The sequence below is a fragment of the Echinops telfairi genome, unplaced genomic scaffold (assembly GCF_000313985.2).
Source record: "Echinops telfairi isolate 266 unplaced genomic scaffold, ASM31398v2 ScPeMD7_7427;HRSCAF=8465, whole genome shotgun sequence".
In the NCBI taxonomy this organism is placed as follows: Eukaryota; Metazoa; Chordata; class Mammalia; order Afrosoricida; family Tenrecidae; genus Echinops; species Echinops telfairi.
In genome coordinates this window covers 4,777,020-4,791,820 of record NW_022111327.1, presented here as the reverse complement: position 1 = coordinate 4,791,820, position 14,801 = coordinate 4,777,020, and the positions used below count along the sequence as shown (strand labels likewise).

The 14,801-nt window shown below is 46.9% G+C and overlaps 2 protein-coding genes across 3 annotated transcripts in view; one reads left to right on the top strand and one right to left on the bottom strand.

The window, feature by feature from the left end:
- ATG4A (autophagy related 4A cysteine peptidase) overlaps positions 1-14,801 on the bottom strand; it is a 70,999-nt gene that overhangs the window by 5,272 nt on the left and 50,926 nt on the right. Inside the window, exons 5-9 of one of the 2 annotated variants that reach the window (XM_004710038.2) lie at positions 14,083-14,184; positions 13,842-13,914; positions 9,247-9,326; positions 8,147-8,334; positions 7,948-8,026 (exon numbers count right to left, since the gene is read on the bottom strand). In XM_004710038.2, the coding sequence (XP_004710095.2) occupies positions 7,948-8,026; positions 8,147-8,334; positions 9,247-9,326; positions 13,842-13,914; positions 14,083-14,184 (522 nt within the window). The remainder of the gene's footprint in view (positions 1-7,947; positions 8,027-8,146; positions 8,335-9,246; positions 9,327-13,841; positions 13,915-14,082; positions 14,185-14,801) is intronic. The other variant, XM_045298537.1, reaches the window with a different exon arrangement.
- Positions 1-14,801, top strand: part of COL4A6 (collagen type IV alpha 6 chain) — a 426,646-nt gene that overhangs the window by 409,314 nt on the left and 2,531 nt on the right. The window contains exon 46 of the mRNA XM_045298535.1: positions 14,003-14,070. Within this exon, the coding sequence (XP_045154470.1) occupies positions 14,003-14,070 (68 nt within the window). The remainder of the gene's footprint in view (positions 1-14,002; positions 14,071-14,801) is intronic.

Genomic DNA, 14,801 nt, shown 5'->3' with positions numbered 1-14,801 from the left:
GGGTTTCCTAAGCCCTCCCTGGGTGACGATGAGGATGGGATGAGAGAAAGCCTGAAGCCCGAGTGAGCATGCTTGAAGGAAGCCGATCATCCAATGAGAAGACTTGCCTTAGGGTTTACAGCTCCTCCAAGATCAGGTCCCCAAATGGAAAGTGACAGCCTTGGGAAACAGTGGGCATGAGCAACCACAAATGACATGGCAGGCTCTGTGAGCAGCAGCTGCAAAGAGGGAGCAGATCGAATCCCGAGGCCCCAAGGCCCGACTCTTTTACGGAGCTCTGTCCCTCTTGTACCACTAGCAAGCACCTGTCCCGAGCCCACTGGTTCTCAGAGGTGTGTGGTCAGAGAGCACTTCTGGCCAAGCAAATGACCTTGGCCTGGAAAAGAAATGTTACCCAGACAGAATGAAGGTTAACGCTGCAACAGATATCAACGAGCTGACAGCTGGTCTTGATCAGCTGCCAAATTAGTCATTGTTTCAGCAGGTTAGTACTTCCTCTCGGAAAACAATGCCTTTGTCACATAAACAGGAGGACTGATCTACCCCACAGGGAAAGCTCGCTTTTAGATGACTGACCCTTTACAGATGAGAGAGAAGCTGGGCATTCTTAAATTGCAAAGGCCTATCTGAATCATGCCCTAAGTACTTGGAAGAGTCTGGGGTAATATAATTTCTAGTTTTATCTGATAGCTGGAAGGACCTAGTGCTCATCAGAGGCTTTCAAAGTCTGCATCCTAACCTTACTGTCTAGGCCTGGGACCCATCTGAGTTTCTGTGTCCTAGATCATGCCCGGCAATCAAGAAGGTCTACCCTGGACAGAGGATGGAGTAGGAAAACCTCCTAAAACCCTAGCCCATTATTACCATCCAGCAGATTCCCACTCATAGCGGCCTTGTGGACAGAGTAGGACTGCTCCTGTGGGTCCCCGAGGCTGTACATCTATCTGGATGGGTGCGGCTGATGGGTTTGAACCTGTGGCTAGCAACCCACCACATAACCCGCTGTGCCACCAGGGCTCTCCAGAGCGACCCTATATAGGGTTTTTGAGACTTTATAGGAGCAGACAGCCTCATTGTTCTCCTGTGGAGTGGCTGGTAGCCAACCTTACGGCTAGACAGCACAACCGGGGATTCTTAAGATGATATTGGGCATAGCTAAGTGCTACTGTTCCTCGAATTCGATGAGAAGCTTCACTTTTCTCTCTCATAGACCTGGGGTAAACCACTCATGGGGTAAACTCAGTCTCTGTCTTTATTTCTCTGTAAATTTGGGTCATTGAACCCATTTACCCCATAGGGATTATAAGACCCAGAATATGTCACCTCTTTAAAAGGCACTTACAAGGTAGACATCTGAGTATCTTGCTTACAAGCATTCCCTTACAGATACATGTCCCACAGTATATAGAAATCCACGACCCAGCAAGACTTGCATTACATAAGTCAAGGTACATTTCCCCTAGACCACATCCTCTTGTAAGAGAAGGCCCTGTGCCCAGAGAGATGGGTGGGATGGACTATATCAAAAGGCCCTCCAGTCACAACACAGAGCAACTGCCAAGTTATTCAGAAGATCGTAGCCTACCTAAGACCACCGAAGGGTAGGAGAACCAGGAAGTTGTAAACAAGAATGGAAAGTAAAGCAGGATTCAAAACAAGCCATCGGCTAGGGTGTACACGTTAAGGTGCTTGGGAAGAATAGCATTATCTTTTCCGACTCTAGCAAGGTCCTTTTCCCAAAGGTATAGGGTATGTGTATGTACTGGAGTTTCGTAGACTACCCTGTTTCTAAGGAGCGCTGGTGGCTTAGTGAGTTATGTGTTGGGCCGCTAACCCCCAAGGACAACCATTCAAAGCCAGCAGCTGCTAATGGGAAAAGGCTTTCTACTCCTGTAAACAGCTGCAGTCTGAGAAACCCACAGGGGCACTTTAGCTCTGTCCCAGAGGGTTGCTATGTGTTGAAATGGACTGGGTAGCAGTTGGGTTTTCCTGTTTCTGAGAGTATTTGAAGAGATGCAGTTGGTGTTACAACTACTACTGAGTGTACAAACTACTGAGCTGGGTCTGACTCACAGCAACTCTATGTGCATTGGAAGGAAACACTGCCCTGGCCGGCCCCATCCCGACAACTGCTGTTGTGCTTGAGCCCATTCATGCAGCCATTGTGTTGGTCCATCTCCTTGAGGTTCTCTCTCTCTTTTGCCTCAAGGCCACCCAATGTACAACTGACTGGACAGCGCCTAACGACCACAAAAAACTTTTCCCAGCTTCTCCCCAGATGGGAAGGCCCGAAGGGAGTTATGTGTGACAGGCCCAATTCACTACCATTGAATCAGAATAGGCTTTTTATCCTCATCTTCTCCCGAGGATCAGCTGGTGGGTTTGAACCACTGACTTTGTGTTCTATCGCTTTCCCAACAGCGCAACCCAAACTCAAAACCACTCTCCCTGCCATGAGGTCGTTTACAACTCAGAGCGACCCTATAAGACAGGGTAGAGCTGTCCCTGTGGGTTTCCAAGACTGTAGGTCTTTACAGGACTACAAGGCCTCATCATCCTCCTGCAGAAGGTTGGTGATTTGAACTGCCGACCTTGAGATTAGCAGCTCAACGGGTAATCCATTATGTCACCAGGGTCCCTACAGCACGACCAAGGTTCCTTAATGTGAGCTAGGCTCCAAAAGTCACTGTCATCGAGTTGATTCTGACTCGTAGTGACAGGTTTACAGGACAGTTTCTGAAACTGTGACTCTGCTCATCCCTCCTCGTTCTGTTGCAGAGTAGCTGGCCAAACTGGGACTGAAGCCTGGGGTCGTTACCTTCTGTCTGGAAGGAACCTCTCTTCACCTTAGTTTTACTGGCTGAAACATCGAAAGAATAGTCTCTACCTCACAGCCGGGCTGGTGGGCATCAAGGACCACCATTGTCACAGAGGTACTTTGCAGAGTTCCCAGAACAAGAGACCTGTCTTTGGTAAATAGCCGCTCTCATTCCTTCAGACAGCCGGTCAGTCTGGACCACTCAACCTCACACAGTAACGGAGTAAGTCACAACCAACGGGGGCCTCGGAGAGACTTTGAAGGGTCACGGGTTAAGGGTGCTCAGAGGATTTACAAACATTATTGGGGAAATGAGTACTATGTGAACCTCCATCTTGGGAAATTTATTAAATAACTGAGGATTGGCCCACCCCTCTTTAAATCAGACATCACAGAAGCAGCCTCCCTTTCCCCCCAAATACAGCAACTTCAAGAAATTGGGCTATGCCAGCTTCACGCATTCCCTCTAGATGGTGGAATCAGGGAGTCCAGGAAATGACACACACCACTCACTATTTCAGGATCTACCTTGAAGTATAATGCTTTGTACAATGTGTGAGGCTGACATCTGTCTGCCTTCCAGGAAATCCAATCAATACAAATATTATTCAAATTTATGCACCAACCGCCAAAGCTCATGATGAAGAAATACAAGAATTCTGCCAACAACTTCAGTCGGGAATTGATCCAACATGCCATCGAGATGCATTGATCGCTATTGGCAATTGGAATGCAAAAGTTGGAAACAAAGAGGAAAGAACGATAGTTGGAAATAATGGCCTTGGTGACAGAACCAAAGCTGAAGCCATGCATGAGAGAATTCTGCAAGACCAAGGACTTCTTCATCGCAAATACCATTTTTCAACAATGCAAACGGTGACTATACATGTGGACCACACAGTCCATCGCTAGATGGACCACACAGAAATCAAATGGACTGCATCCACAGGAAGAGACGATAGAGAAGGTCCACATCAGTAGCTAAGAGTAGGCCAGGACTGACTGTGGAACAGACCATCTACTGCTCAGATGTAAGTTCAGGTTTAAGTGGAAGAAAATTAAAGCAAGTCCACGAGAGACAAATGATGACCTTGAGTCTATCCCATCTGAATTTCAAGAAATCTCAAGAACAGATTGGACACACTGAACATGACTGACAGAAATCTGATGAGCTGTGGGAGGACATTAAGAACAATATTCATGAAGAAAGCAAAGAAGTCATGAAAAAGACAGGAAAGAAAGAAAACATCAAAGTAAATGTCAGAAGAGACTCCGAAACATGTTCTTAAATGTAGAGCGGTTAAGGCAAATGAGAGAAATGATGACATCCAAAAGCTGCACAGAAACTTTCAAAGGGCAGCTGGAAAAGGCAAAGTCAATTATAATGAAATGTGCTGAGACCTATAGTTAGAAAACCCACAAGAACACCACCCTGAGCATATCTTAAAGGGAAAGAACTTAAGAAAACATTCAAGCCACAAGTTGCAGTACTGAGAGATTCTATGGGCAAAATATTGAACGATGCAGAAAGCATCCAAAGACGATGGAAAGAATAGACAAGTCACTGTACCAAAAAGAACAAATTGACATTCAACTATTTCAAGAGGTGCATATGAGCAAGAACCAATGGTACTGCAGGAAAAAATTCAAGCTGCAAGGAGAGCTTTAGCCAACAACAAGGCTCCAGGAATTGATGCGATACCATTTGATGTGTTTCAACAAGCTGATGAAGCACTGGAAGCACTCACTCGTCTATGCCAGGAAATTTAGGAGACAGCTCTTGGCCAACTGACTAGAAGAGATCCATCATATTTGTACCCATTCCAAAGCAAGGTGACTCAAAAGAGCACGCAAATGAAGAACAATATCATTAATATCATAGGCAAGTAAAATTTTACTGAAGATCATCCAACAATGATTGTGGCAGTACTTTGACAGAGGTTCAGGCTGGATTCAGATGAGAGCGTGGAATAAGGGATATTACTGCTGCTTTCAAATGGCTCTTGGCTCAAAGCAGAGAGATGTTTATTTGTTTCATTGACTATGGCAAGGGATTCGACTGTGTGGAGCATAACAAACTATGAATAGTGGTAAGAACAGGAATTCCAGAAGGCTTCATTGTGCTCCTGCGGAGCCTGCAAATGAATAAAAAGGCAGTTATGCGAATAGAACAAGGGCATACAGTGTGGATTAAAATAATGAAAGGTGAAAAAACTTTAAAAAAATAAGTAATGAAAGCTGTGTGCATCAGGGTTGAATCTTCTCACCATCCTTGTTCAATCTGTATGCTGAGCAATCACCAGAGAAGCTGAATTTTATGGAGAAGAATGTGGCATTGTGAACAACCTGCAGTAGGCGGATGACACAGCCATACTTGCTGCAAGCAAGGGGGACTGGGAAGTGGTTAAAAACAACTCAATGGAAAGAAACTCAAAAGCCTCCCCCAATGGACCAGTAGGTGACATCATGATAAACGGCGAAAAGAGGGAAGTTGCCAGGGATTTCATCTTGCCTGGCTCCACAGTCAGTGCTCATGGAAGCAGCAGGCCAGAGATCGAACGGCGCACTGCACTGGGTAAGTCCACTGCACAAGCCCTCTTAAAAGTGTTGTGAACAGGGATGTTACTTGGAGGACTAGGGTGCACCTGCCCCCAACCCATGGCATTTCCAATCGCCTCATATGCCAGGGAAAGTGGGACACTGAATAAGGAAGACCGAAGAAGAATTGGTGCATTTGAGTGATGGTGCTGGGGAAGAAGATTCAAGGCACCATGGACTGCCAGAAGGCCAAAGAATCTGTCTTGGAAAGAGGTACAGACAGAATTCTCCTTAGAGACATGGATGGCAAGACTTTGTTTCACATGCTTTGAACATGTCAAGAGAAATCAGTCGCTGGAGAAGGACATCCTGCGTGTAAAGTAGAAGGTGAGCTAAAAAAGAGGAAGACCCTCAAGGAGATGGATGGACACAGTGGCTGCAACAACTGGCTCCTACAGAACAAGTGTGAGGATGGCGCGGGAATAGGCGGCGTTTCATCACAACCAGTTCCAGGGCTCTTAACATTAACAAAAACTGAGGGAAAGAAAAGCCTCACTGTTCTCCAGATCTGTCCATTCAACTGCAGCTCTCGTAATTGCCCAATAGAGGGCAGCATTACAGAGTACAGCGATAGCTGGTGTGGAAACACTGTGCCTCCCCTTCACACAACACTAAAGGCAGGAAGAGCAAGTAAGCAAAGGAAACGTCGCGGTCAGGCAGGAAGGAGCTGCCTTTTATCCAGTGCGTATCATAAATCTGCCTGGCTCTTTGCTGAGCGCTCTACTGAGAGGACCACACTGATTCAGGTGTTAGCCCTTTTCACATAAAAAGGAATCTGAACCGGACCAAGGTTAATACCCTTTCCTGTAGTGAGCACAGCTGAAGGTGCTCTGGTGACATAATGGACATGTGGGGTTGCTAACTTCAAGGTCAGCAGTTCGAACCCACCAGCTGCTCTGAAGGAGACCGACGATGCTTTCAGCTCCTTACGATGTACAGCCTTGGAAACCCACAGAGGAAGTTCTACCCTGTCTGTATGGTCCCTCTGAGCCATTGCTGACTGGATGGCCATAAGGTTTCTACAGTAGCACAGCTAGCCATAGGGAAGGGGGGACCCTTAGCTCCAAGGTGACAGAGCCAATCATCCTACACCCTGCACCTCCCCCTTAGCGCCACCCCACCCCCACCCGCTGCTGGCCTGACTCTAGCTCTCCCTCACTCTCAACCAAGCTATGCTTATCATGTCCTTCAGGAGCAGACTCAGGCATTTTCATCCCGGTCGACTGCCTTTCCCGGGCTCTCTCATTCCCTCACTCCTGCATCCAGCACTAACTAGATCTCTAGGTGGGAGGGACTGTAAATGCAGCCTGTGGATCAGCAGGATGGGCACCGCCTCCGAAGAAAGGCCGCATCTCCGGCCCCTCCCCTGACCGAGTGAATCTGCATTTTCCTAGGATGCCAGAGAGATCACTGTCCTTTGAACCTTGGAGAGGCACGGGAATAACCTCACTGGCACCCAGTCAATCAGACTCACAGCGATCCTATACAAACTCATTGCCAGTGAGTCCATTCTGACCCATAGCGACCCTCTCGGACAGGGTAGCACTGGCCCTGTGTTTTGCTGAGACTGTATCTCTTTACAGGGGTAGAAAGCCTCATCTTTCCCCTGCAGACTGACTAGTGGTTTCAAAGTTCTGACCAGGTGGTTAGCGGCCCAATGTGTAACCATGACCCTACAGGACAGGGTATAACTGCCCCTGTAGGTTTCTGAGATGAAAACTTTTTTTTCAAAGTGATAAACATAAAATAAGAATACAATGATAAAAATACACATCATGAGTAAGAAAGAAAAGACCACCATCAGCATTTAAAAGGCCAGAGAAGAAATGTTTGTCATGGAACAAGCAAGCAATACTTGCACCTAGGAAATTTCAGGTTGGGTCAAGTGGGAGGTCAACTGATCCAGTATGAAGACGCTAACTCTTCATGGGAGAAGACAACCCCACCTTTCTCCCACTGCTCACAGGCCAGGGCCCTGAAAGGTAGGTCTCAGGCTGTGGCTGGTGAGTCAGTGGTTGGATGTCCCAAAATAGCACGCAGCAAAGGCAAAGCTCCACCTTAGGAAGTCAGTGGTTTTAAGGGGTATCCTTCCTGAGGAGAGGGATACCTAGCCTTTGCCTCCTCTAATTTGTACTTGGCCACAACAAACCAGCTGACCCGACTACTTGGGCCAGGCGAGCCAGGGGATGGCAGCTGGCCACAGGAGCACAACTGCAGGCAGAAGACAGATGTGCTGGGCCAACAGTGTGGCCTTGATCCAACGGAGAAGCAGCCCGGGAACCATCTGATCAAGAAGCAAGGAAGCAGAGCCATTGAGAGGGGATCTGCGTTCCATCAGGCATGCAAAAGTGTTACTCTCCTTAGATCAGGTTAGAGACAGAACGGGCTGACCCAAGGCCCCAGCAACCCTGGGCTAAGGGGAGCCCACTCATGGGAAAGCCTGGGCTCCCAGGCAAGCCTTCACACACATACACATACACACCCTCTCCCCTGGCGCCCAATGACTTACTTGTCACATCTTGTTTTCTTACCTAAGAATCCTATGAAATAATAGGCGTTATTTGGTTTTCCTCCTAATGCCCCTAAAGACTGTGGCATCTTAAAACACTCCTAGAGAAAAGAGAGTGCGAGATTCTCAACTCACTTGTGGACTGCTGCTCACGGATCTCTCTGCACACATGGAGGTGTGATGGACAGCGAGCGACGGACTGGGGGCGGTGAGCAACTTACTTTGAAGGCGTCAACATAGACAGGGTTGATTTGGTTGATGCCCAGCCGAAGGGGTACAATGAGCAGCAGGGGCTTCCAGGCTGGGCAGCAGGCAGAGGTGCTCTTACTCTGGCTGGACACATCCGAGGGCTCGAGGGGGCTCTCGGCAGCTGTGGCGCCACTCGTGGGAAAGACACAACACATTTTCTCTAGAAACAGAAGACAGGAGAACTGGATAAATAAAGGGTCTGCAGCTCTAGGAGAGATGCCAAAGGCGATCCTAAGGGGGGGGGGGAGTTTGGACATCACATACCATGCCCTGCCTGGAATGCCCTCCCCACTGCTGAGTGGGGAGGAGATCTCCCCATCTCTTCTAGGAAGCCCAAGCCAAGCCTCCAGTCCTCAGTCATCACTGAACACTTGCCTCCTTTAGTCAGGCATTAAGGGCTCCGGGAGAAGCTCTCATTCCTCAGCTAGTCTCCAAGGGCCTTTGAGAGAGGACTGTATCTTTAAGTTTCTCTAACCCCGTGGCAGGGAGCCCAATTGTGAGTAAGGCTCAAAACAAAAAGTTCTCTTCCTGACATTCTGACTCATGAGACTGCATAAAAGACCTAGAGGCGGCTGCGCCGAATAGTTCTCACTCTGCAACTCCTGAGGGAACATGGCTGAGCCCATGTGGAAGAGAAGCAAGGCCACTCTCTTGGCTTTCTCTCAGAAAGCCCAAAGGAGGAAAACAAAACAAGAAATAGGCCAGGAATGATTCACCAGAGCCCCGTGTCCCCTTAAAGAGTCCCTGAGTGGTGCAAATGCTTACTGGCTAGGCTACTTACTAACCATACGGTTGGTGGTTTGAACCCACCTGGAGGCACCTCAGAAGAAAGGCCTGGCAACCTTATTCCAAAAGGGGAAAGCCAGAGAAACCCTTGATGGAGTGCGGTTCTACTCTGAAACACACATAAGGAGTAGGTGGCAACTGGTTTGGTTGGCTGGTTGTGTTCCCTTAAGCTTAGCGCCCTGGTGGGACAGACCAGAAAGACTCTCTAGAGCTCGCCTGCTTTCTGAGGGTGAGGAAGAAACTCATCACCCGCCAGCCAAGAAAATGAAACAGCCTTGAGACTCACTGATATCTTCAATCACCACCGTGTTATCCATGGAAACATAAACAGCCAAGGAATTCCAATCGTCAAATAACGCCAGTTTTCTGCAAAGCAACATACAACGAAGTCACGATGGGGGAAAGATGGAGACAGCAGCCAGAAGAAGGAAAAATTGAGGCCCAGTCTTCCCCAAAGCACTAAAGGCTGAGTCGCAGAGGGGTTCGGCGTGTTCACATCAGCTCTGGCTCCTTTGACAGAGCTCTGGGACACCCCTTGCTCTGGGACCTGGAGAAGGTCATGGTCCCTGGACCTGAACCTTGAGAAGGAGACTGCTCTGCTTTGTGAAATGCCAAGTCTACCTCACCAAAGGACATTCCTCCGATTGAATGAAAGAGAAGGGTTAGGACTGCATTTACTCCCCAGATGTTTTCTTCTCTTAAAAAAAAAAAAAGACATTCTGGTTCACCACGTTAAAAAGATAGATATTTTTAAGATTAGTCTCCCTTAAAAATGTTTTTCCCATTTAATAATTAGTAAAGGATGCATGCCTTGAACATTGTGTTCTTTCTGGGGGTTATCTATAAGGGGTCAAGTTGACCACAGCGCCGCAGAAGGTTGGGTAGGAAGCTTAGTAAGCTAGGTCAATGGGGAAGGAACGCCTCAGAAAAGAACAGTCGCAATGGCTGTACAGCTCAAAGGATGCAATTAATCTCACTGAGTCCTACTTGCAGCAATTGTGCAATTGGTGTATGCTCCGGGTTACTTCCAGCAACAGTTAAATATATATATCACTGCCATTGAGTCAATGTTGACTCAGAGCAACCCTATAGGACAGGGTAGTACTTGTCCCTGTGAGTTTCTGAGACTGTAACTCTTTACGGGACCAGAAAGCCCCATGTGGTTTTGAACTGCTGATCGTGTGGATTACAGCCCAACGCATAACCACTACGCCGCCAGGGCTCCTATACACGCAAGGGAGCTTCACCAAGTTCATGGAGGAATGGAATTACAAGATAATGGATTTTTTTTCATAAACTTCATATGTATTTGTTGTTGTTGGTTCTGACTCATAGCGACCTTATGTACAATAGGGAAACCCTCCCGGTCGTGCACCGTCCTCTGCTTGAGTCCACTGCTGCAGCTACGCTGTCCATTCATCTCGTGCAAGGCCTGCCTTTTCTTTGCTGTCCCTCTACTCTACCGTGCATGATGTCCTTCTCCCAGGACTCCTGATCTCTCCTAATAACATGTCCCGAGGACATGGGATAAATATGTGCATGTATGTGTATAAAAATCCCATTGCCATCAAATTGATTCCAATTCATTGCAACCCTGTAGGATAGAGGAGAGCTGCCTCATAGTTTCCAAGGCTGGAAAAGGCTACTGCGGGGATTCTTGTGAAAAGGCCAGTGCCACTTTGGACCAAGGCCAAAATACATTCTCTCCCAAACCAGTGTATTCCCCCGGCAGGCATTCCTTACCATGACTCTTTTATGTCGTTCATTTGAATGCCTTTTCTTTCCCCATGCCCCAAAGGGCTGATCATGATTAATCTTAACCCGCTTAACTTCAACTCCTAAAAATATGCATGCTTCCATTTGTTCATGATTTAGAACCTCAAACTCTTTAAAGAAGCAAATAGTGAGAGGTGCCATTTAAAACCCAAGCCAGGTGTGGGGCTTTACTCTGACACTTTTGATCCTGGGTGCCTACAGTGTTTTCTCCAACGCTGCCTGATTCTTACTTAGCCATGATGCCCAAAGGCACGACTTACAAAAGCAAGAAAGCAGTCTCAGAGAAAAAAGTAGACCCGAGATCCAGGTTGTAGTTGGGTACTCAGAAAACCCAGACTGCACCCCTTGCATGGATACATCTCCCAAGCATGCTAGTGTATTGCAGATGGGCTAATAAAGGCAACGGTGTCCCATCTGTACTTTGTATTGCCAAGGAATCCAAATTCCAGGACACTTGACCTAAGTCAAATGGATGCTCCAGGCTGTAGTCTCTTGCCCTTCTAAGCTCTGCGTCACATATACAGGCTGTGAACCTAGACACAGACCCAAGCCTGTAACTAAGGAATGTCTGCCCTGTGGTGAGCCAGACAGAAAGTTTCGGCACGTTGTCCGCAGTGTGTTCTAAGTAGGGGTTTGGGAGATGCAGATCATTTTCACAGCTCATTGTGCAAGATGTTCTCAGAGAATGTGGACTCTGTGCACTTCACAATTGGGGGTGTTTGATTGCACTGAAATGGCTGACTCAGACTCCATTTTGCCTTGGGTTATGCTTCTGGTCCTGAGAAGGTGACCATGATTATTGGTGGGTAAATAAAGAGGGCAGGTCGCCCTCAGGAAAAATGTGGCTGAAAGTAGATGCAGAAAAAATGCTTATATGACTTGCCTAATATAGTCATTCAAAGGAATGGATAGTAGCCAGGCAAGCAGAATATTCATTACTGGTAATTCTCGAATCTGGCCTTTATTTATCCCCATAGAAACAGCTGTCCCTTGGATTCATGGGCTCCCCAGACAGGAAGTCAATGATTTCCTATTTGAAGATTCTTGAGCTTTCAATAAATCCTTTTGCTTTACATTAAGAGAGTCAGAGAATCATACACTTTAAAACAGCCTAGAGTACCGACAGTCCTAACCTACGCTAAGGAACCCTGGTGGAGTCCAGGGCGATACACTGGGTGGCTCCCTGCACTATCCGTGGTTGGAACCCACCAGCCACTCTGCGGGAAAAGAGGAGGCTTCCTGCTCCCGTAAGAGTTACAGGCTGGGAAACCCAGTTCTACGCTGTCCGATAGGGCTGCCATGGGTCTGAATCGACTCTGTGGCAGTGAATGTGTGAGGAACTTTCAACAGGGCCTCGTGATAAAAACTGTCCTAAGTTGGTTCTGGCGTAAGTTGACCACCTTTATTAAAAATTGTTTCCCATTATTAATTGCCCTTTTATGAGTATCTTTATAAATCATAAAACATCTGCAAGTGATGATCTGAGAATAGTAAGAGCCGCAAATTAACATGCTGGAGCACTGTTTATAAGGCAAACCGACCTCGCTGCCATAATATAGATGAATACAGTCCCAAACCCCAACGCACTACCATCAAGCGGATTACGACTCAGAAGAGAACTGCTCCGTAGGGGTTCCGAGACCGTGAATATTTACAAGACCAGCCTGTCTCATCTTTGTCACTCATTAATAAAGATAACGCGGACAAGGAGAAAAATCCCAGGGGGTCACAGTACAATCCCAACAACTCAAATACTTCCCAAGTTGGAAACGCTCTGTCGTTCCTGCAAGAATGCTGCAGACAGACTGCCCACGGATTGCAGCATGCTACATCACAGCCGTCCCAAGGGCTTCACTCTTCGAATCCCAACATCTGCTCCCAGATTCTGGCTACCATGTTCGCTCATTCGCCAAAGTTTTATTGAGCCCTTATAAGTGGGAGCCCTGATGACATAATGATTAAGCATTGGGCTTCTATCTGTAAGGTCAACAGTTTGAAACCACCAGCAACTCTGAGGGAGAAGGACTTGGCTTTCTACTCACATAAAAAATTAGTCTCAGAAACCCACACAGAGGCAGTGTTACCCATGAGTCAGAATGAACTCGATGCTAGTGAGTTTGTTTGGTTGTGGGGCTTTGTTGTGTGTGTGTGTGTGTGTGTGTGTGTGTGTGAGAGAGAGAGAGAGAGAGAGAGAGGAGTAGTGTTATGTGCTAGTGTTACGGATGTGACTAGGCAAATGCAATCTCTGTCCTCTTGGAGTTTTCTTCCTGTGACAGCCTGTCAAGAAAGAGAGTGGACCACAGGCGGTTTGGCCCAGGAGCGAAGGTGCGGATGCCACTTACCCAATTCACGTTCAAAACGCTGCTCTTGGCTACTCCACCTCACTCTGCTTGTGGGAGGTGATTTCTGGAATGTGCCAGGTTAACTGCAAAGGGTCACAGCAGGGTGCCTGGAATGTGCTCAAAGGTGGCATGCTGCTTGCCAAGCCTCCCTTCTCCTATAGGAGGCCATGAGCACCTTGAAAATCCAGTACTCAATCTATCCTACTACTCTCACACATACATCTCCAGAGCATTCTACTGAAGAGTCTCCTTGATTTCTATTTGCTCAGCAAAGTGGAAGGATTCAGTCAATGTTGACTAAGTGAATCATTAAAAAAATAAGTACTATGTGTGTGTGTGTGGGGGGGGGTAGAATCCATTTCTGGCCTAGGCTGGCTCAGCCTCCACCTCTTAGTATGAACTCTGACTTCAAAGTGACCAGCTTCCTGGGAAGTGAGCAGTCATTTATAAGGTGAGATACTGAATTGATTTCTGGTGCAAATTAATACAACTCTGAGACCTTCAGGCAGAGGGCCACCTTGTAAGTATTTCAAAGAACTGGCTTGGAACCCATTATGACCTTGGGCTAATGGGGTAAGACCATAAGTGTTCTCTTTTTCTTTAAAGAAGAACTGGTTGAGCAAAATGATACAGCTGTTTGGTAGCTTAGTGGGAGGATGGCTTGATGGGATTGTAAAAAGACTGAGGCTGATGAGAGAATGAGCTGGCAAGGGAGGGAAGTAGAGGAGACGGAAAAAGGCAGACAGCAGACTGTTATACTTACTTTAACACCTGTGCAACTGTATTTGGTCCAAACCATTCACCAATTGATTTCCCTTCTCCTACACCCATTTGTGCTGTTTTTATGTGGGAGGGAAAAAATAAACATGTTAGCCAAAGATCTTCCAGCAAGCCACAAATTATTATTACTATTATTTTCCATAGCAGGTCGATGACTTCTTGGAGCCACAAAGAAGGCAGAGGACAAGAAGAAGCAGATTAAAGGTGCTCAGGTACAGCCTTACCCATTTGATGGATAGAGTAGCAACGGTCTTTTCTATCTAAGAAGCACTGGAGGATTCGCTGGTATTCTTTGGGTTGTTCTTTTTGTTTCTCCCAGTTCCAGTCTTTTTAGGAGAAAAAATGGTTGAAAAAATCATTTTTTATAACTCTTACCTCTCTGCTGCTTTAAGTACAAAGTTCCAAGGAAAACAAAGGTGTTACCTCTGGAAGTCCAAGCCCAAACCTTCCTAAGTATCCTTCACTTTGATGATGAAGGTATCTGGAAGCTGACTGCTCTCTACAACTCGGGATATAAAGTAAAAGCAAAGACTGCAGCAGGATGGAAATGACAGGGAAGCACTGGGTCAAGTCACAAAGGCCTCCCATCAAAAAGGCCTTTCTAGTCACCTGCTCCCTAAGCAGACGGTCGCTACCGAGCCTGCCAATAGATCCATATATAACCCAGACGCCACACCACAGGGTCGCAGCTCCATGCAGACAGCAATAGCTTTTGTCCTTGTATTCGGGTAGCACTGCCAAAAGAATCTCATGGGTGGGTTGCTATTCTGATCTGTTCACAAGAGATTACACAATTCACAACAAAGAAAGCCTAAGAAACCAAAATTGCTCGTTGCCATTTTATACCAGTTTTTATTTTATTTTTTTAATCATTTTATTAGGGGCTCATACAACTCTTATCACAATCCATACACACATCAATTGTGTAAAGCGCATTTGTACA